Source organism: Balaenoptera borealis (assembly GCF_965194805.1).
Source record: "Balaenoptera borealis genome assembly, chromosome: 10".
Taxonomy (NCBI): domain Eukaryota; kingdom Metazoa; phylum Chordata; class Mammalia; order Artiodactyla; family Balaenopteridae; genus Balaenoptera; species Balaenoptera borealis.
Window position 1 is genome coordinate 92,649,302 of NC_138874.1, and position 22,442 is coordinate 92,671,743.

Here is a 22,442-nt window from a genome sequence, read left to right on the forward strand (position 1 = left end):
TTATTTTATTTTTTTTGGCTGTGTTGGGTCTTTGTTTCTGTGCGAGGGCTTTCTCTAGTTGCGGCAAGCGGGGGCCACTCTTCATCGCGGTGCGCGGGCCTCTCGCTATCGCGGCCTCTCTTGTTGCGGGGCACAGGCTCCAGACACGCAAGCTCAGTAGTTGTGGCTCATGGGCCTAGTTGCTCCATGGCATGTGGGATCTTCCCAGACCAGGGCTCGAACCCGTGTTCCCTGCATTGGCAGGCAGATTCTCAACCACTGCGCCACCAGGGAAGCCCTCAAAAGATTCTTAAATCAAGTACAGTGAAGGAAGGAATTCCACTAGCCATGAACATATATGCTGTTGCAGTATGTCTTCCTTTTTTTGTATTAATTAATTTTTGGCTGTGTTGGGTCTTTGTTGCTGTGCGTGGGCTTTCTCTAGTCGCGGTGAGCGGGGGCTACTCTTCATTGCGGTGCGTGGGGTTCTCATTGTGGTGGCTTCTCTTGTTGCAGAGCACAGGCTCTAGATGCGCGAGCTTCAGTAGTTGTGGCACGTGGGCTCAGTAGTTGTGGCTCGCGGGCTCTAGAGTGCAGGCTCAGTAGTTGTGGCTCACAGGCTTAGTTGCTCCGCGGCATGTGGGATCTTCCCGGACCAGGGCTTGAACCTGTGTGCCCTGCACTGTCAGGAGGATTCTTAACCACTGCGCCACCAGGGAAGCCCTGAACACTGTCTTCTTAAATAATAAGTTAATCCAAAGGATTCCAGCATTACTATCTTTGTGAGTTCTCTGAACTGGGAAAGAGAGGTCTGGGTCAGTGGAAGGATGTCTCAGACATTGCTTGGGGCCATAAACAGTTGTTAAACTGCAACATTTTTGTTTTGAATTTTATTTTATTTTTTATACAGCAGGTTCTTATTATCTATTTTATACATATTAGTGTATACATGTCAATCCTGATCTCCCAGTCTCCCAATTCATCCCCCCCACCCCCACTTTCCCCCCTTGGTGTCCATACGTTTGTTCTCTACATTTGTGTCTGTATTTCTGCCTTGCAAACTGGTTCATCTGTTCCATTTTTCTAGGTTCCACGTATATGCGTTAATATACGATATTTGTTTTTCTCTTTCTGACTTACTTTACTCTGTATGACAGTCTCTAGGCCCATCCACGTCTCTACAAATGACCCAATTTCGTTCCTTTTTATGGCTGAGTAGTATTCCATTGTATATATGTACCACATCTTCTTTATCCATTCACCTGTTGATGGGCATTTAGGTTGCTTCCATGACCAGGCTGTTGTAAATAGTGCTGCAGTAAACATTGGGGTGCATGTGTCTTTTTTGAATTATGGTTTTCTCTGGGTATATGCCCAGTAGTGGGATTAAATTGCAACATTTTGACAACATAACCCTGCTCCATCCCGGTTTAGTGTGACTCTTCCTTTTTTTTTTTTTTTAAATTGGTGAATTCAACATTGAATTAAATTCTGCATTGTCAGGCAGATGACCAAAATGGTTTGAAGAAGGATTTGACTTAGCTTTGGTCCACCATGTATGAACCTGGATCACTTACATAAAAGAACCCTTTTTTCTCAGACTAGCAGAAATTGCTGATTATCCTCTTGCCTCTTAAATCCCCAAACTGACTGCTATGTCCCTGGGTTATAATATTCGTAGAGCATGGAGAAAAGTGAACTCGTCTTCCTGGGAATGCCTGCATTTGCCAATTCAGCTTTTTCTCCTCATCCCCCAAATCTTAGCGCTCAGTGAGGGTTGGTCAGGGACTAGGGGCAAGGAAAAGTAGATCAGTGAGAAAGAAGCCATTCTCAGTGATCACTTTGTTAGAGTATATGATGTGCTCCATGTAATGTTTTGGGTTTAACGCTGCCTTGCACAAGGAACTTAAGATCTTATAAGAAGATAAAAGTAGGCAAATGCTGATTAGAAACACTGTCTTGAGTAGCTTCCATAAAAGGATGATTCATTAGGTTGGGAGGAAATTGGGCAGCCTATGTTGCAATTTTGATAATTTAGATTGAACTTTCACAAGATTATTTTTGGATTTCTAATAATTTTGTTGCAGTTCCACTTATTCACAGATGACTGCTGATACATATTATTTGGAAATGTGGAATGTTTCCTTTGCGCATTAGAGCAAGGGTTCTTGACTGCTTTGCTCATGGCGGCACCTCCAGCACCTAGACCAGTGCCCTGGCACACTGTGGGCTTTCAATAGGTGTGGAATGAATGAATGAACAAGTACACTTACGCCATGTACTCTTTCTATAGAGCTGCAGGTGTCACCTAACTCTCTCTTGTTAGGTAGGTTCAGCCCAGAGTTGCCCAGGAGGGGCTGAGGATGCCCCTTCCTCCAGTTTGACTGTCAAAGTTAATAATGCTGCGTGTGTTTTGGGATGGTCGGCGGTTGCCAGGGAACTGAGGAAATGAAAGGAGGGCGTTGGAAGCAGCCTCTTCTCTCTTGTGCCTCGATGTCCAGGCCTGCCTGTCTGGCAGTTCGGCCTGTATGTGAGGGTAGCAGCAAGGCATGGGATAGACTGGATGACCGTGTCTTGAGAACACATAATTTGCTGAAGAATGGCTCCCTAGTCCCCAAACACCTGCAGCAGCAGAAGCCACTTCACCCCTCTTCCCTTCTGCAAAGCAATGAGGCTGTGAGTCACTTTTTTTGTGAGCCTCCAGGAAATGGCCCAGCTGGCTTGGCTCATTCATTTCCTTGTCAGGAAAGTCGATGTGACCTTGACCGTCAGTAGACCTGCAGCAAGCACATTGTGTGTCTGGCTGGATTCACTAAGTACTTTTGGCAACTCACCTTGCTGTAAGTGTTACATACTGCTAATTTATTGTCCTAGGTGGAGGTGAAAGATACTAATTTGCAAGAATCATTTCTGAGTTACCTGGGTCTGCCCAGCACGGTGCCAGTCCCACAGGGGCCTTCGATAAGTATCACTGAAAGAAAATTGTTGCAGAAAGTAAAAAGAAAGATGAGATATACTTGCTTTGAGTGACGGAAATATAATTATTAGAAAGTAACTTTGGGTTGATAAAGTTCCTCTGAAGATTGTTCTCCTTGAGAGTCATTTCTGCAAGTCCAGATCCAAACACGGACCTTTGCTAGTGTTGTCTTTGGTAGAGGATTCAGGGCTGGAGGGAGCGACTGTGACCTGCTCTTGAGGGAACAGTGGCCAGATGAGGGTTGGCTTACACCACTGACTGGGAGAAGTCAGATGAGGACGCCAACCTTATAGAGAGCCATTTTCTCCATAAACTGAGCTTAGAGAAGAAAGCCTGACAAACCTAAGGTGGTGAACTTTTCAGAAGCAAGAGTTGGTTTAAATATAGATGATCTACTTCACTGGCAACTTGGAGGCTGCGGTGGGACTTGTTGTACCTTTTGTAAGACAAGTGAGGAAAGATGTTGGCACCTGTACATGTAATTTGTTTATGAAATATAAACTCTCCTGTCGAAGCGAGGGCTTGAGAGGTCAGTGCCCAAGGTAGCAGGTCCTGCCTTCGCTGGGGGAGGGGTGCCTCTCCTACCCGTCTCTGTGAATTGCATCCATCCCTAGAGAAAGTTGGACAACCAGGCCGGAGTGCACTTTTATTGAGCACCAGCTCTGGCAGGGGTGGGGGGAGGAAAAGTTTCTGTGAAACTGACAGCCCCTGGGCTCCTTTTCTTTCCCAAGGAGGAGAAACAATACCTTGGGAGCTATTAGAATCCAGTCATTATTCAGAGAAGTGTAGCTCTTTTCAGCCATAGAGCCTTGATTTATGTACAGCCCAGCCTGCTCAGAGCCGACGGGAGCGGGCAGCGGGCAGCAGCCCCCATCCTCCTCCTGCTGTGGGCTCCAGCCCTAGGTGGGTCCAGGGCAGGCCTTCGTAGGTTTGCAGCACATCCTTCTCAGTATTCCACAGCAGCAGCTGTCTGGAGTTTTTTCTGCCGTGCCTGAACTGATGTCATTTCCCCCTTGGCAGACAGCTTCAGCTTTGCTGCGTCTGAGATATGTCACGAGAAGGTGGGGGTGGGTCGGAGCCAGGCGGGGGGGGTGGGAGCCTGGTGGGGGGGAAGCAGTGAGGAGAGCAGGAGGCAGAGTGCCTGCTTGGTCCCAGGAGTCTGTTTACTTTCTCTTCTTTGCTAAGGAAGGCCGGTTAACCGGGACCGCTGAGTACCAGGCCCACCAGGGGAAATGCTCATTCCAAGACCTTAACTTTTAAAAAGCCCTTTGTTCCCAACGTTAGTGTGGACGATGCTCTTGCAGGATGCCTTTCCTTTTGGGTCTTAGACAGGTAATGGAACGGGTGGTCCGTGGATCGGGTTCGGGAAGGGAAGAAGGGTGGGAGTTTATCATCCTGCTGCTTTGGGCGGAGGGAACCTTTTAGAAAATGTCTCGCAGTTAAAACAGGCCAGCTCCCACAGAATTTTCCAGTCTTCCTTTCCTGCCTGCTATTTGCTCCTTATTCCCAGAGCCACCGTGTTCTTAACCCCCTACCTCCCCGAGGTGTCTCTGGGGCCCTCCGTTCTGATTTTCCATGAGCACCATAAAACCGTTACCAAAGCCTTAGGGAGGAAACAGTTGAGTGAGGCTGGGGAGGGGGAGAGGCTGAGCGGGATTCTTGATCAAAACCCCTTTTATTCCTTCTCCATTTTGATTTGGCTAGTTAGCAGAGATTTCTTCACAGTTCCCTGGTTCTGAAGAGATTCTGAGTTGGGGTCGGGGCCTTCTTTTACAGGGTAGGGCGCCCGGAGGCTTTCTCCTCCCCAGCGTGTGGTCAGGGCTGCGTGACTGAGGGATGGCCTGAATGCCTCAGAGGGATGGGGGTGGCACTGACCACGTTGTGGCCTTCCTGACCGATTTTTCAAAGCCAGCAGACCCTGTGGCAGAGACTTGATTGCTTTGCGCGCGGCTGTTTGAAGTAGGGGCACTGAATTATAGCCGAGAACCTGGTGTGGAATGAGAAAACAGTAGCGAGCGACCAACTGCGGTCTTCTGAGAACACAGCTGTTGCCAACTATTTGTTCCAGGGCTTCTGAGGGCTGGCCACCCCTGCCCCCTCTTTGGTCTGAGAGGCACGTCTGTATCGGAATGTGTAACTGTAACCAGTGGCGGCTGTAAGAGGGGGTGGGGACAGACACACGCCCTCTACTGCCTGTTCCTGGGGGAGGAAAAGCCACAGATGTGATCAAACCAGAAGCCTTAGAAAAGAAAGTCACTGCTAGGGACTGCTGGTTTAACCTCACTCTTAGAAAAGTGCTAGAGTCTCCCTCGGGTTGCCTGAAATTCTTTTAAAAGTAAGCTTTTCTGAAAAGCTCCGCACGTTCCATTACTGCTCTTGCTAATCTTCAGAGTTCCTTTGATGCAGCCGATAGGCAGAGCGTTGGGGGCCCTTTTTGAGCACCTCCTCTGTCCCTCAAGAAAGGCTGTCCTTTTAACCCATGGGCAGAGTAAGCCCTGGCCAGGATTTTGAGCAGCGTTGGAAATAGGATGGATGAAGCATCCCATGTTATGTCAGCAGGTGGGGGATAGCGGCTGGAAACTGCCTGATACAGTGGAAGGAGCAGGGCTGGGGAGCCAGAAAGACCCAAGTCTATATCCGGGCTCCCCACCTGGGTCTCAGAGGCTGCTTAACTGCTCTGAACCTCATCTTTGAAATGGAAACAATAAAACCTACTGGAAGAGTCATTGGGAATATTTCACAAAAGAATATTTAAAACACTAGCACCTTGGCTGACTGAGAATAGGCATTTAGCAAAAACGTAAGGAAACTAGAAGCTAGAGGACTGGTTCCTTTACAGAGGTGAAGGATATAGTGGGCAGGAGCTCTTGCCCTGGGATTTTGGTCATTGTGCATTGACTGAGACTTGGGAGGCCACTGCCTACTGTACCAGTGTAATTTACTATCAGTCTTGCTCGTGTCCAGTCACCTCTGCTCAGTTAAGTGAAAGGATGCAGAGATAGGTGGAGTGAAGAACTGGGTTGGCTGTGGGGAGCATCTCAGAGGATCCACAGCAGGTGAATCTTTGTTCTGGTTTCTGAACAGGTTCCTGATAGAGGGCCGAACTAGAGGACCTCTTGAGGCCCTTTCTGCCTTAGGCTTCTGTGATTCAAACTTTGCCTATAAAAACCCTGAGTATTTTTGGTAACATAATTTTGTATATTTCTAGCATTTCTGTGTCTGACAGTGTAACTGTTTTTTATTGGAGCTATGTAAAAGCCAGCCTTCTAAAGATTACTTGGTGATAATTCTGTTTTTAAGAAAATGACACAAAACATATATGCTGTTAGTCTTTATCATACATAATATATATATGTGCTTTCATATATTATTTCCCTCTTAATCCACATAACACCCCTGTCTTATGTGGTAGTGTGATTCTATTTCTACAGAAGTGCATGCTGAGGCTTACAGTAGGTAAGCTACTTGTCCAGAGTTGCTCAGCTAGCTAGGGAAATGGTAATCGAAGTTCTGTTTGTTTGTTTTAAACCCAGGTCTTTTAATCCCAAAGCCTGGTGTTTTTCTCACTACCTATCAGTGTCTGTGAAAGTGGAGTTGGATTAATGCGTTGTTCCAGTTGGGGCATATTTTCTGAAGGTTGTTTCTAGGTGGCCCAGGTACCAGATGAGACATTTGTCTCTGAGTGCCCTTTTACATTTTACTCTGTGGAAGATTCTCATGCATGCAGCAGCTACTGAATAATGCCTTTGCACTTAATGAATGCAAACCCGGCACAAAGGATAAATAAAGCACAATCCTTACTTCCAAGGAGCTCATACTCTAATGCAGTAGTTCTCAAAATGCATAAAAATCACCTGGGAGTGGGGCTTATTAAAATGTAGATTCAGTAGGTGTGGGCCCAGGGCCCAGGAATCTGCATTTCTGTTGCGTTCCCCGGGTGGTCCGGACCCAGGCGGTTTCTGGCCCCACTCTGAGAGACTCCTCCGCAAACCCCACCCCCACCTGCACTTTAGTAGCTGGGAAATAATTACATGACAACGTGCTAAAGCCCGAAACAGAGGATCCCCAGGGACTAGGACAGCAGAGGGTGGGAAAGCATCTAAATCAGGCTTGGGGAGGGGGGTGGGCACGGAAGACTTTCCTGAGAAGGTGATATCTGATCTGAGTCTCAAAGGATGAGTAGGAGTTTACCAGACATATGAGCTGGGGAAAGAGCATTCCAGACAGATCAGGTTGGGAGTGTTGTTTTTGTTTTCTCCTGCAGATGAGAAGGGAAACTGTCATCTGTGAGTCTTGGTATTAAGTATGCCTGAGACAAAACAAGGACCTCGGTTCATCAAGTATTGGTGTCCTTTATGACACTGAGAAAGAGGGAGGCATGAGGGACCTTCAATCTAATAATGAGTGTGGCATGAATTTAGTGTCTGTGAAGGGCAGATAGGCCTCAGGCTGTATTAGTTCTTCCAGTCAAGGGACAGTTAAGACAGCCCCCTGGAAGCTACAGTGTTGTCTAGAGAACAGTCCTTTTGTGCTTAATGGGGCTGAAGTTCGGAAGAGAGTCAGCTACTGAACTTTTGGGCTATGGCACCACGTGCCAGATTTTAGATACAACACGCAGGTGAGCATGCCATCCCTTCATTATCTGGCAAGGTCAGAAAATCAGTTTTCTGGTTAAGAGGGAATCCATCCTGATTTTCAGAGAACAAGACTGCAACAGAATGTTCTTGGTCTGCTGATTTGAATAAATTCTATTTCATGTTTAATTCAGAAGGTATTGATTTTATAATGCTGGAGGATTCTTATGACCAACATCTATATCTGAAAAGTATTGAGCACCTGTTCTACTCAAAGCATGTTGTGGATACAAAGAGGTATCAATAGAAACTCTATCCGTGCCCTCACAGTCAGGCAGGTGGCGTAGAACAAGCACGCAGGTGATGGAACGTTAGGCAGGTGGCGGTGGGCGAGTGACATTAGGAATGGAGTGGTACAGTTCAGAGGTGTGGAAAGGTGGCTTTTGCAGGTGGTCCCTTCCACAGTCCAGTGGTCTCAGTTGTTGTGCTGTAGTTATGTGGAAGGACCAGTTGATGGCAACTTCTAGTTGCTGGAATGCAGGCTAGATCCGTCAAGACAGGAATTTATATCCTGTACCTCGAATGTTGCCTTTCTCTGTGGGAAAATTATCCCCCAAATTGCCCTCACTGATGAAGTGAGATGATCCCTCATACTGAAATGAGTAGTCCCCAGTGAAACTGGGGCGGGTCTGGGGCCCACTCAGGCAGTGTGCCCTTGCCCAGGTTGGAATGTATGGGTAGAGGCACAGGGGGCTGTTTGTATTCTTTTTTTTTTTTTTTTAATAAATTTATTTATTTTATTTATTTATTTTAATTATTTATTTTTGGCTGCACTGGGTCTTTGTTGCTACACATGGGCTTTCTCTAGTTGCGGCGAGCGGGGGCTGCTCTTCGTTGCGGTGCGCGGGCTTCTCATTGCGGTGGCTTCTCTTGTTGCGGAGCACCGGCTCTAGGCGCACGGGCTTCAGTAGTTGTGGCACGTGGGCTCAGAAGTTGTGGCTCGCGGGCTCTAGAGCGCAGGCTCAGTAGTTGTGGCGCACGGGCTTAGTTGCTCCGCGGCATGTGGGATCTTCCCGGACCAGAGCTCGAACCCGTGTCCCCTGCATTGGCAAGCGGATTCTTAACCACTGCGCCACCAAGGAAGCCCTGTTTGTATTCTTGAAAAGGCCCCTGCTTGGCCTGGTGCTGAATGTGGCAGGGCAGCCAGAGTGTTGAACCCCAGTTACTCCCTGGACACAGGGAAGGCAGCCTGGAGCTGCAAGCGCGGGAGCCATGCCCAGGGAGAGGGCAGACGGAATTTGCCAACTTCCAATTTAACCCCTACACTGCTGAATATCAGCCAACGTTGACATGATACTTTGATTATTTTGTCACGACAGCCACCCATCAGGTAGGAGGTCTTATCTCCTTTCACCTGTGAGGCAGGTGAAACTCAAGAAGTTATCTATTCGAGATCACAGAGCTAACGTGTGGCGGCGGTAGCTCTGGAGGCCACGTCTCCTCAGTGCTGTCCTGCTGTTGCACATCGCTGGTACAGTTCCCTCACCAAACCTGCTGCCAGACCTTCTCCCTGCGGCCCTGTTCTCTGCACGGGACTGAGTGTCCCAGTCACCATTACCCTCCTGTGTGTGCTAATTTTAATTAGCCTCTCTACCAGATTCAGGACAAAGTAAGCAAGACCCTGCTGGAAGGGAACTGGCTGTATATAAATGCAGCAAACACCAAGTAACACTTGTTTGTACTACCAGAGGTGGAAGCTAAAATTCTTTTTGGAACTGATTTGTAAAAATCAGTGAAAACTACAAGCGACAGCTCCATAGAACACCTCAGTTCCCTACAGTCACCTAACAGAAAGGATGGTTCTCGTCCAAGCCCTTTCAGGTGACTTTTTAAACACCCCCCAACCCCCCAACCATCTCTGTTGCAAGAAGCTGCTTTTTTAGAGGAATGTGCTTGTTTTTCATCACATTCTTGTTATCAAAGCAAAGAGAAACCAGTGGACTGGACAGTAACTTAGTGGAAAAGAAGACTGTATCTGCTGATTTTGAAACTTTTATCCAGGATGGAGCCAAAGAAAACATTCACTTCCTCCAGTAATATCCCATGAGTTTGATCCACCCCCTCCCACCCCTTTTCCTTGAAGAGGTAAATTTTAGTCCAGGAAAACAGAATAATTTGGGACTACTTGGAGAAAAAAAACCCCAAAAACTGTGCTATAAAATTCCTTCCCCTGCCCTGACTCCCTAGGAGCTGGATACCAGTTCCTCCCTGGCACTTCTTGACTCTATTTGTTGCTAATTTGTAGCAACAGTGAGTTGAAACAGCCCTGCATTTGACCTGGTTTAGCCATTTCTGTGCCCCCTCTGCAGCCATTGCTGCTGTGGGCAGGGCTCAACTGGACTTGAACGTGGACCTCACAAGAGGCATCTGTTGCTAAAAATGGTGATTCAGTCCTAGGTGACTTGCTTGACCTGTCTTGTTCTTTTAACTGAAAGAGAGAGGAGGGGCAGTGGCAGAAAGCTGTATACATCTCCGTAGAGAGGGAGACAGGCTTTGAGAACGGCCGGCCGGAGTGTGACACAGTGACTTATTTTCCTGCAAGTGGCGTATGTTTTGCTGGGACTGTGTCCCACAGAAGACATTGGTTCCCTTGGGCATTGCATGAAGGGGGACAGAATATTCTTTATTGTTTGGTTCTCTTGCTTAACATATATGCTCTCAGGAGCTTCCACTGAACTGTGACACATGGTCTCTTTTTTTTTTTTTTAACATCTTTATTGGAGTATAATTGCTTTACAATGGTGTGTTAGTTTCTGCTTTATAACAAAGTGAATCAGTTATACATATACATATGTCCCCATATCTCTTCCGTCTTGTGTCTCCCTCCCTCCCACCCTCCCTATCCCACCCCTCTAGGTGGTCACAAAGCACCAAGCTGATCTTCCCGTGCTATGTGGCTGCTTCCCACTAGCTAGCTATTTTACGCTTCGTAGTGTATATATGTCCATGCCACTCTCTCACTGTGTCCCAGCTTACCCTTCCCCCTCCCCGTATCCTCAAGTCCATTCTCTAGTAGGTCTGTGTCTTTATTCCCGTCTTGCCCCTAGGTTCTTCATGACCATTTTTTGTTGTTGTTTTTTAGATTCCATATATATGTGTTAGCATACGGTATTTGTTTTTCTCTTTCTGACCTACTTCACTCTGTATGACAGACTCTAGGTCCATCCACCTCACTACAAATAACTCAGTTTCGTTTCTCTTTATGGCTGAGTAATATTCCGTTGTATATATGTGCCACATCTTCTTTATCCATTCATCTGTTGATGGACACTTAGGTTGCTTCCATGTCCTGGCTATTGTAAATAGAGCTGCAGTGAACATTGTGGTACATGACTTTTTTTGAATTATGGTTTTCTCAGGGTATATGCCCAGTAGTGGGATTGCTGGGTCGTATGGTAGTTCTGTTTTTAGTCTTTTAAGGAAGCTCCGTACTGTTCTCCATAGCGGCTGTATCAATTTACATTCCCACCAACAGTGCAAGAGGGTTCCCTTTTCTCCACACCCTCTCCAGCATTTATTGTTTGTAGATTTTTTGATGATGGCCATTCTGACCGGTGTGAGATGATATCTCATTGTAGTTTTGATTTGCATTTCTCTAATGATTAATGATGTTGAGCATTCTTTCATGTGTTTGTTGGCAATCTGTATATCTTCTTTGGAGAAATGTCTATTTAGGTCTTCTGCCCATTTTTGGATTGGGTTGTTTTTTTGATATTGAGCTGCATGGCTGCTTGTAAATTTTGGCGATTAATCCTTTGTCAGTTGCTTCATTTGCAAATATTTTCTCCCATTCTGAGGGTTGTCTTTTCGTCTTGTTTATGGTTTCCTTTGCTGTGCAAAAGCTTTTAAGTTTCATTAGGTCCCATTTGTTTATTTTTGGTTTTATTCCCCTTTCTCTAGGAGGTGGGTCAAAAAGGATCTTGCTGTGATTTATGTCATAGAGTGTTCTGCCTATGTTTTCCTCTAAAAGTTTGATAGTGTCTGGCCTTACATTTAGGTCTTTAATCCATTTTGAGTTTATTTTTGTGTATGGTGTTAGGGAGTGTTCTAATTTCATTCTTTTCCATGTAGCTGTCCAGTTTTCCCAGCACCACTTATTGAATAGGCTGTCTTTTCTCCACTGTATGTTCTTGCCTCCTTTATCAAAGATAAGGTGACCATATGCACGTGGGTTTATCTCTGGGCTTTCTATCCTGTTCCATTGATTTATATTTCTGTTTTTGTGCCAGTACCATACTGTCTTGATTACTGTAGCTTTGTAGTATAGTCTGAAGTCCAGGAGCCTGATTTCTCCAGCTCCGTTTTTCTTTCTCAAGATTGCTTTGGCTATTCGGGGTCTTTTGTGTTTCCATACAAATTGTGAAATTTTTTGTTCTAGTTCTGTGAAAAATGCCAGTGGTAGTTTGATGGAGATTGCATTGAATCTGTAGGTTGCTTTGGGTAGTTAGTCATTTTCACAATGTTGATTCTTCCAATCCAAGAACATGGTATAGCTCTCCATCTATTTGTATCATCTTTAATTTCTTTCATCAGTGTCTTATAATTTTCTGCATACAGGTCGTTTGTCTCCTTAGGTAGGTTTATTCCTAGGTATTTTATTCTTTTTGTTGCAGTGGTAAATGGGGGTGTTTTCTTAATTTCACTTTCAGATTTTTCATCATTAGTGTACAGGAATGCAAGAGGTTTCTGTGCATTAATTTTGTATCCTGCTACTTTACCAAATTCATTGATTAGTCCTAGTAGTTTTCTGGTAGCATCTTTAGGATTCTCTATGTATAGTATCTTGTCATCTGCAAACAGTGACAGCTTTACTTCTTCTTTTCCGATTTGGATTCCTTTTATTTCTTTTTCTTCTCTGATTGCTGTGGCTAAAACTTCCAAAACTATGTTGAATAATTGTGGTGAGAGTGGGCAACCGTGTCTTGTTCCTGATCTTAGTGGAAATGGTTTCAGTTTTTCACCATTGAGGACGATGTTGGCTGTGGGTTTGTCATGTATGGCCTTTATTATGTTGAGGTAAGTTCCCTGTATGCCTACTTTTTGGAGGGTTTTTATCATAAATGGGTGTTGAATTTTGTCGAAAGCTTTCTCTGCATCTATTGAGATGATCATATGGTTTTTCTCCTTCAATTTGTTAATATGGTGTATCACATTGATTGATTTGCGTATATTGAAGAATCCTTGCATTCCTGGGATAAACCCCACTTGATCATGGTGTATGATCCTTTTAATGTGCTGTTGGATTCTGTTTGCTAGTATTTTGTTGAGGATTTTTGCATCTATGTTCATCAGTGATACTGGCCTGTAGTTTTCTTTCTTTGTGACATCTTTGTCTCGTTTTGGTATCAGGGTGATGGTGGCCTCGTAGAATGAGTTTGGGAGTGTTCCTCCCTCTGCAATATTTTGGAAGAATTTGAGAAGGATAGGTGTTAGCTCTTCTCTAAATGTTTGATAGAATTCACCTGTGTAGCCATCTGGTCCTAGGCTTTTGTTTGTTGGAAGGTTTTTAATCACAGTTTTAATTTCAGTGCTTGTGATTGGTCTGTTCATACTTTCTGTTTCTTCCTGGTTCAGTCTTGGAAGGTTGTGCATTTCTAAGAATTTGTCCATTTTTTCATGGTCTCATTCTTGGTTTCAAATACTGCCCAGCCTATCCTGTGGTTTTCTTCAAGGGTTTGGAAATCCCTGGTTACCCCCAGGCAGTGGTATGAATACCTGTGACCTCCCACTCCTCGGGGTGTGGCTCTGGAGTGTGGTGAGGAGGCCCAGGATAGGCTGGGACCGGCTGCCAACAAAAATAGAATGTGCAGTCACTCCCCTGCCTCAGGAGTAAGGTTACGGGTTGATGGGCCCGGCTCAGATTGTGCTGGGTTACTGTAAACCTATCATGGCCAGAGAGCCTTTGGTAGGTTCCGCAGTCATCATGTGAAATCACATCACCACAGCCCTGGCCTAACTCTTGGAGGATCCCTTCATGTTGCTGCTTGTACGGCATAGTGAAGAGTCACAAGGAGCGTGCAGGAGGACTAGCCTTTGGGGTTACTTGACTGTCAGTCACCAGGATTAGTACTTTCTGAAGGTTTTTGCGTGTCTGATCCTTTGCTAGGGTAGGTTCATTTATGAGATTGACTTCATCCTTGTCTCAGGGAATTTACAGAGTGGTTGGGGAGCCCAGGGGACAATCAGGTGACAAGACTGGATGGAACACAATTCTGCGCTAAGTTGTGTGGTTCAGTTTGGCTGGAATGGTGGTTCGAAACTGGAGGCAATTTTGCCTCCCTCCCCAAGGGACATTTGGCAATGTGTGGACATTGTTGGTTGTCATATCTAGGGGGTTGGGGGGGGGTGTTGCTACCGGCATCTAGTGAGTAGAGGCCAGGGATGCTGCTGAACATCCTACAAAGCACAGGACAGTCCCCATGACAAAGAATTATCCGGCTCCAAATGTCAATACGGTTGTCCCTCAGTATTCACAGGAGTTTGGTTCCACAAGCTCCACGGGTAGCAAAATCCGAGGATGTTCAAGTCTCTTATGTAAAATGACTAAGTCCACTTGGCCCTCCTGTATCTGTGGGTTCCGCATCTGTGATTCAGCAGGCCTGGGATGGACCCTGTGGATACCAAGGGCCGACTGTCGTGCCAGGGTGGAGGCACTCTGGGCTGAAAACTACTGCTGCCTAGTGCATGGCACTCTGCTCAGGAGGCAGTCACAAGCCACAGGCCTCAGGAAGGGTGGATTGACGTGTTTTAATAAAGGGGAAATGGGCGTACTTTTCCCTGCTGCTTTCTAAGCAATAGGTACTTTTTGTCCAGAGATTTAGAATCTTGACATCTTGGTTGCCCCTAATCAGCAGGAACTATGCCTTGTCAAGGACAGGTATAAAGTTAATTTTTTATGGCCAGTAGATAAGATCAAGCCCTTCTGGAACTGACATTTTATCTCTTGCTCTGAAAAACCTGGATAACCACCCCCCAGAAGGTAGGATCTCAGAAGTGCTCAAATAACTTTATACAGCTTAAAGAACAATTAGGCTACAGTTGTTTTCATAACAGGCCATATTCCAAGCCCAGTCCCTGTTGCTGTGGCCTGGGTTTATTGTAATCTATTTTCGATAACATATAGAAAAGGGGGATACTAAATTCCCCCTCTTCTAAATCATGTGGCGTCTCTTTTAATTTTAAGGTGTAAGGTCTTAAAATTCAGAAAGTTCTTTAAAGTTATTCAAGTCTTTTGGAGAGACCGTCTGGATCCGAAGATGTTTTTAAGTCTTGTGTCTGTTCTCAGGGAGACCATTTTTAATGTAACCCTTTGTTGAGGTAGAAGCAAATGGTTTCCTTGAACAGCGTGGAACTTTTTTACTGGCAATAAATCTCTGGTACTAGTCTCTAGACAGGCAAGCACACAAGACAAGTCCTGTTATTATTTCTTTTGCTCCCAACAAAAGCCTGCTGCAGTGGGATGGAACTGCTGAGAAAAAAAATGAGGTTAAATTTAGAACTTTGCTTAAAGTGAGGAAGGTCTCTGAGACACCCCACGTGTTCTTCACTGTCCAGTGAAACTGTGGTGAATCTCTTTTAAAGCACAACAGCAGCAACTTAACCTGTACCTTCAATATTTCAGATCCCTTTGAAAACTGTACCTCTTTCTAGGCAAAGAAGTGATTATTTTATTTGATCAAGAGCCATTTTCAGGATATAACAAAGACTTTGATGAGCTGGAACCCAGTCATAGAAAGAATACTGAACCAAAAGTCAGAAGACCAGGGTTTTGACAGTCCTGATTCTGTCATCTGCAGCCTTAGGCTAAGTGTCAGTTTCTTATCCGTAAGATGAGGGTGGTAGCACTTCTGATGTCTTGTAGGGTGCTGGCTGGCAGGCTCAAATGGGAGGCTGGCTGTTAAAGAAGTTTGAAAAGCTTGAGAGTCCTATATAAATGTGCATTATATAAACTGATTAGATATATGTGTGTGTTGTGTATATACCATCATTGCTCCAAATTACGATCCTGAGGCTTTGCCACATTATAAATTGTTAAAAAAAAAAAAAAAAAAAAGAATGAATTCTGTTGATTAGAATGTACTTATTAATTAAGGCACAGAATGAACCTGAATATTTCAGGAAGGTTTTCTGCGACAAGAACTGAGACATAAACTTTTTTTTTAACCTAACAGTTTAGTAATTACAAAGTTCCTCAAAGGCAAAGTCCATATCTAATCTGTCATTTTTGTGCCTGTCAGCATCTATCATGAAAGTTTAGGATAACCCCTAAGCATCCTGTTCTTTCCACTAAAATTCGGGCTTTAGATCCAGAAAACATGTTCTAGCTGGGTAATCACTCTGAACCTCAGTTTCCTGGTTTCCTGTAAAAAGAGAGGAATACATAACATGGGTAAAAATGCCTAGCCAAATGCTCGATTAACACAGGCACTGGGCAGAACTTGGTGGTCTGTCGCATTTCCTGAGTGTTGTGGCCGTAGGTTTTCCTGATTCGCTAGAGGTATTCTCCTCATCCAGTGAAGAGGGGCCCTCCTTTTTGTCTCGGTACCTATTTTATATGGCGTGTGTAAGATGTTGCTGGAGCCTCAGTGAAGAGAGTTCAGATGTCTGCCATTTATATTTGGCCCCCTGCAGTAGGCCTTAACCTCAGGGTGAGGGGATGAACGGAGTGTTACTGAACTTGAGAGCCGGAGGAGCTAATCAGATGCCCACAGGGGCCAGGCAGTGACACGCCTGAGTCAAGCAGATGGGGTTGCTGGCCAGGAGGGGTTTCAGGGAGGCTGCGGTGGAGCCAGAGCTCATACACGTCTGTGGCCCTGCCTAATAGGGCCCCGAGGGAATGTGGGCCCTGGATTTTCAGAAGCTGGAAATCTGAACTTCTCTATGAATCCTTCTCATTTTAAGATGTTGACAGTTAATTCCATTTTTTAAAAAAGTTGTAAAAAAAATTTTTAAAAAGGTACCGTGTGGGCATAGAACTCATTAGTGGGCCCATTGTGGCCCATGGGCCAGCAGTTTGCAATCCCTGCTCTCAAGCAGGAGGAGCAGTGATAAAACTAACGCGAAGGGAGGGACTTGCCCTCATGACCAACTGTGGAGACAAAATAGCAGAATTGCCCTCCTGCTCTGCTCGAGTGCCACCTGCTCTGTTGCATGCTACTGCTATTTTATCCCTTGGCTCCCTGCACCATCCCTTTCTGAAGATGCCATACTTCTCAGTGCATTTATTCTGTGGCAGAAGAAGTCAGTGATGAGGGATTGCCACGATACCTCAAGGTAGAACTGTTTTTCCTTGTAAGTGTCCAGGGGTGAAAGAGTGGCAGGTTAACCCAATGTCCTGAGCCGCTGCAGCCGGCCAGGTCCCTCAGGCCTGCATGCACTGGGACGTCAACAAGTAGCCTTTAATAAAACCATGGGATATGTTGCAACTTCCGATCTTTGCTCTGGGATTTTCCTACCACGATCAAGTGGCTTTTTCTGAGTTTTGTTACTCAGGTTCCTAATAGCAACACAGGAAATGGGTTTTAATTTCTTTGCCGGCTGCTCTGTTTGGGGGCTATTTAATGAGGATCCAGTTGCAGTGCAGCTTTGGCTGTAGCAGTACTGGTATGGATAGGAGCGTACATAACTAACGTGTCACATTTTTTAAAATTTAAGTTTATGATCTGTTATTTGTATTTTTTTATGGAATGAGGCAGAGAGAGTATAAATAATTTTTTTTAAAAATAATTTTATGTGCCTTGATTCTAAGTGGCAGTTCTTGAGGGTAACTGTGTTGGGATGTGTTCAAGATTATAGAAAGAGAATATAAGACTATTCCACTTCTGGAGGGCAAGAACTGTGTATATTGTATTTTTTTTAACACCTTTATTGGAGTATAATTGCTTTACAATGGTATGTTAGTTTCTGCTTTATAACAAAGTGAATCAGCTATACATATAAGTATATCTCCATATCTCCTCCCTTTTGCATCTCCCTCCCATCCTCCCTATATTGTATGTTTGTTATAAATCTAGGACAGTGGTTCTCAAATTTGAATATATGTGAGCATAACCAGGGGAGTATGTATTAAATTGCAATTCTTCAGTCTCTGCCCCCAGAGGTTCTCAATCTACATTCTTTTTTTTTTAATTAATTAATTAATTAATTTATTTATTTATGGCTGTGTTGGGTCTTCGTTTCTGTGCAAGGGCTTTCCCCAGCTGTGGCAAGCGGGGGCCACTCTTCATCGCGGTGCGCGGGCCTCTCACTATCGTGGCCTCTCCTATTGCGGAGCACAGGCTCCAGACGCGCAGGCTCAGTAGTTGTGGCTCACGGGCCTAGTTGCTCCGCGGCATGTGGGATCTTCCCGGACCAGGGTTCGAACCCGTGTCCCCTGCATTAGCAGGCAGATTCTCAACCACTGCGCCACCAGGGAAGCCCTCAATCTTCATTCTTAACACATACCCCAGGTGATTTGGGGCCTATGGACCATACTTTGGGAAATGCATCTCTGTTTTGTTGCCTTTGCTGTCTAAATGTGTTCATTGCCACTTGAGGGCAAATTCACTCATTTGTGAGATGCCCTGATTTGTTCTGATTCACTGTGTTGCTCTTCCTCGGATTCTTAGAGAGTGTCAGTCTTCTGGAGTCCCCAGAGAGAATTGTTCCAGGGACCCTCACAGGTTGAAGTAAAGGGACCAAGTCCCTCCTATAGCAGGGTTCCCAGGGACTCCCCTTCAGCAGCACACACTGCAGCCAAATCTTGAAGCAGCAGCTCCCCCCATTGGTTCTAGGCTTTTCTCAAGTGTGTCACTAGTTCCAGGTTTTGGCTTTACCCTTTAAATTACTTTGCAGCTAGAGGATGGGAGACTGGGTGCTCCTGAGCCCAGGGATCTGGAGCCTAGAGCCCTTAAGGGGTAAAGTACACTATCAAATCTGAGGGGTGAGCTGATTCTTACCAGACTGGATTTATTGGCTTGGTTAGGGGAACATGCCGAGGCTATTTGTCCTTTCGGAAAATTATTGAACTCAACAAAACAGCATAAAAATTCTTTCCTAGTATCTGATTGCATACAAAGCAGAATCTTGGTTCACTTCTTAGCAGGGGCTTGCCCTTTATCAGAAAGGAAGAAACTGGGCTCCTTTAGCTAGTAAAGCTTAAAGGAGTATTTGTCATATGTAGTATATACTGGGAGGGATGCAAAAGTAGAATGTGACAATCCCTACCATCAAAGAAAGGGAGATTAGAATAACACCTAGGAAACAATGGTCTAGGACTCCTGTGGAATCATCCCTCTGCCTCAGTTTACTTTCCTTCATCCCCAACTGTTCTGTAATGCCCTCCCACATTTCAAGATGTATACCCTTGGGACTTCCATGGCAGTCCAGTGATCAAGACTCTGTGCTTCCACTGCAGGGGGTATGGGTTCGATCCCTGGTTGGGGAACTAAGATCTCGCATACCACCCAGTGTGCCCCCAAAAAATGTGTACCCTTGAACAATTATACTTACTTCCTGCAGCACTTCAAACAGCCTTAAAACCGTTAGTAGGGGAAAAGTGACTTTAACTTTCTTACTGTAAAAATAGAGGTAAATCCACAAAACTTTTAAGAGTGTATTTTATGACCACCTACAAATCGTTTTCTAAGGATCTGGACCTGAAAGTGTTGCATTTTCAGAATTTAAAGATTCTGTCTAGGATAGAACAAAAATAGCTGATTCTGAGTTAAAGTTGCTTGCCTGTTGTATGGCCTCTTTCTGAATTCTCAGTTCTTCCTTTCACATTATTCTTTCTTAGATTCACTGTACTCAGCCACACTAGCCTTCTTTCTTTTCCTAGAGCACACCAGGTTCATTCCTGCATTGGTGTCTTTGCATACACTTGACATTCCCTCTGCCTGGAACACTGTTCGCACAGGTCTGCTGTCTCCTTCTCATCATTCAGGGCACAACTCAGACATCACCCTCTCAGGGAGGCCTTTCCTGACTGCCCCATGTAAAGCCCTTTGTCCTATTATCCTGTTTTATTATCCTTGTGAAGCTTATTACTACGTTAAATTCTAATTTCACTTGTTAATTTTCAGTCTTCGCCCACTGGAATGTATTTAAGATCTTTTTGTCTTTGTTGTTCTCCAGTTTCAAACAGTGTGCCCAGGTGTGAGTTTATTATTGTCTGAAAATTCTCTATCTTTAATCAGTTCTGGAAATTTTTCAGTTATCTCTTTAAATATTGACTCTCCTCCATTTTCCTCTTTCCTTCTTGAGCTTCTTATTTCTCATTTTCCATTTCTATGTTTTCTCTTAATTGGTAGAAGCTGGTTGCTGGGTAATTTTCTCAGATCTGCTTTCCAGTTCACTAATTCTTTCTTTAACATGGTCTAATCTCTGTGTAACCCACCTGTTGAGTTTTTAATTTTAATAACTTTTTTCTCTACAAGTTTTATTTTTTCCTGAAATCCATTTGGTCACTGTCTCTTTAGTATGTTCTTTTTGGCTTTAATCACTTGAAACATGTATATGTATTACAGTTTATCTGATCATTCTATTAAGTTTTTTTGGAGAGTCTTATCCACCTATTTGTTGAATTTCCCACATCTTGTTTGTGATGAATTATTTTTACATAAGTTTTTATATTTTGTGTGAGCTCACCTTCAACAGAGCTTTATCTGTGGGCATCTTTCATGCCCTGATTGAGGGTAGGTCTCTTTAGAGTTTTACATTTCTTCTACCAGATGTCCCATTCTGGGACTACTTTTTTTTTTTTTTTTTTTTTGGCTGCATTGGGTCTTCATTGCTGCTCATGGCCTTTCTCTAGTTGTGGTGAGTGGGGGCTACTCAGCTACTCTGTTGTGGTGAGCTTGCTTCTCATTGCGGTGGCTTCTGTTGTTGCGGAACACAGGCTCTAGGCACACAGGCTTCAGTAGTTGTGGCATGAGGGCTCAGTAGTTGTGGCTCATGGGCTCTAGAGTGCAAGCTCAGTAGTTGTGGCGCACCGGAATAGTTGCTCTGTGGCATGAGGGAATCTTCCCAGACCAGGGATTGAATCCATGTCCCCTGCACTGGCAGGCGGATTCTGAACCACTGCACCACTTCCCAGGGAAGTCCTGGGACTACTTTTTGTGTTAAAATTTTGGCTTGGGGATTCTCAAGACTATGTAGTAGCACAATTCAGATCTCAAATTAGCTTGCGGAAAAGCCGATGGTTACAGATTATTAGAAGAGATACTTTTTCCTTCTCAATTCAGACCTTTCTTATTGTCACTGTGTGCCAAAGGGCTAATTTTTTTCTAGTCTGCTCTGTCTCTTTGAGGGTCTTCGCTTTATACTGGGACTCAGTTCCAATTCCCTGTTTTAGGTGGACCCAAGAAAATAAACAGCCCTTCTTTCCACGGCAACTGGGAAGGCCAGATCTCATTTAACACTGTAGTTTCTAGTTCCCCACCCCCAACATTTTTGGCCCGAGGGCTCTTCCTTGCTTTATTGCAAGATCAGCTGTGTAATTAAAAGGATATATATATTTATATATATAAATTCTTTATTGAATTTGTTATAATATTGCTTCTGTTTTATGTTTTGGTTTTTTGGCCGTGAGGCATGTGGGATCTTAGCTCCCCGACCAGGGATCGAATCCGCACCCCCTGCATTAGAAGGTGAAGTCTTAACCACTGGACCGCCAGGGGAGTCCCAAAAGAATATTATTATATTTTTAAAGTTACCTACCCAGCTACATTGCTAGAAGCAGGATCTTTTCCTCTAGAATCTCTTGCTCAACGTGGTAGCTGTAGCATCCAACACAGTGCCTGGCACGTGGGGAAAGGGTATCAATACATATTTGTTATTTGATTTGTACAAATGGATGTTTCCATTAGGAACCATTCCTTTCACCTGTAGAGAAGGCCAGAGATGGTGCTCCAAATTCATTCATATCCAGCAGCCAAGAGATTTAGCATCTGTGCTTTAACATCCTGTGAAGGATTTCAATTTTCCTATTTTTCACTTTTAAACTTTAAAACTTCAGCACTTTCCTAAGGGCATGAAGGTGCTGTTGCCAGTTGCTAGCAGGGTTTTCCAGCCCCATAAATTGGCAAATTAAAACCATCCCCGGGGAACCATTACTGCCCAGTGTCTCTTTTTATGCTGGCACTTTGAAAGTTCTTACGCTGATTAAATTGACCTTTACAGTGGCTGCTCAGCTAAGAATAGAAACTCTTAAGACATTGAAGCTCTTAAGGAAAATGATGTTAGTCCCATAGTTTATGCTGCCGCCAAAGAGATGAGGTAACTTTTTGCGTATGTGCAAAAGGCATACTATTCATCCTCTTCCACTGTAAATAATGTTCTTTCCAGGGCAGTGCTGGTCTTGCTTCCTGCTTCTTCACACCTGTGCTTTTTGTTTGGTGACCATATGTGCCCCGTTTCTTGGAGCTGGTCACTGCGGTACCAGAGCTGAAGGCACACGTTTAACAAATGAGGATCTTGATGGTCATCATCACAGTCATTCTGCGGTGAAAGACCTCAGCATAGGAGCATGTGTTATTCACCCAAAGTTTCTTTATGACAGGTCTACGTTTCTAGCATATTTGGGCCAGGAGTTTGTGCAAATGAAAACATTGCCTGGGAAAAAGTATCTTTAAAATGCAAATCTTATCTTGTCCCTGCTTACCTAACTTCCTTACCTACTTGTTCAACCATTTCCTAGCTAAAGGGCTTTGCTTGTACCATTTCCTTTGCCTGGAATGTTCTTCCCACCCCTCTTCCCTAGTTACTAACTTTCTAACCATCCTGGCAATCTCAGTTCAAGCTTACCCTCCTCACAGCTATCTGGACCTCCTTGACTAGTTCCTAGTTCTTAATTATTGTAAGCTTTCACCAAA

The 22,442-nt window shown here is 44.6% G+C and overlaps 1 protein-coding gene across 6 annotated transcripts in view; it reads left to right on the forward strand.

Annotated features, from left to right (window-relative positions):
- WBP1L (WW domain binding protein 1 like) overlaps window positions 1-22,442 on the forward strand; it is a 59,193-nt gene that overhangs the window by 18,503 nt on the left and 18,248 nt on the right. Inside the window, exon 1 of one of the 6 annotated variants that reach the window (XM_082408448.1) lies at window positions 4,097-4,288. The exons of the other annotated variants lie outside the window; for them this stretch is intronic. Coding sequence (XP_082264574.1) covers window positions 4,262-4,288 — 27 coding nt within the window. The 5' untranslated portion in view covers window positions 4,097-4,261. Of the gene's footprint in view, window positions 1-4,096; window positions 4,289-22,442 lie in introns of those variants that run through there. 6 annotated transcript variants of the gene reach the window in all.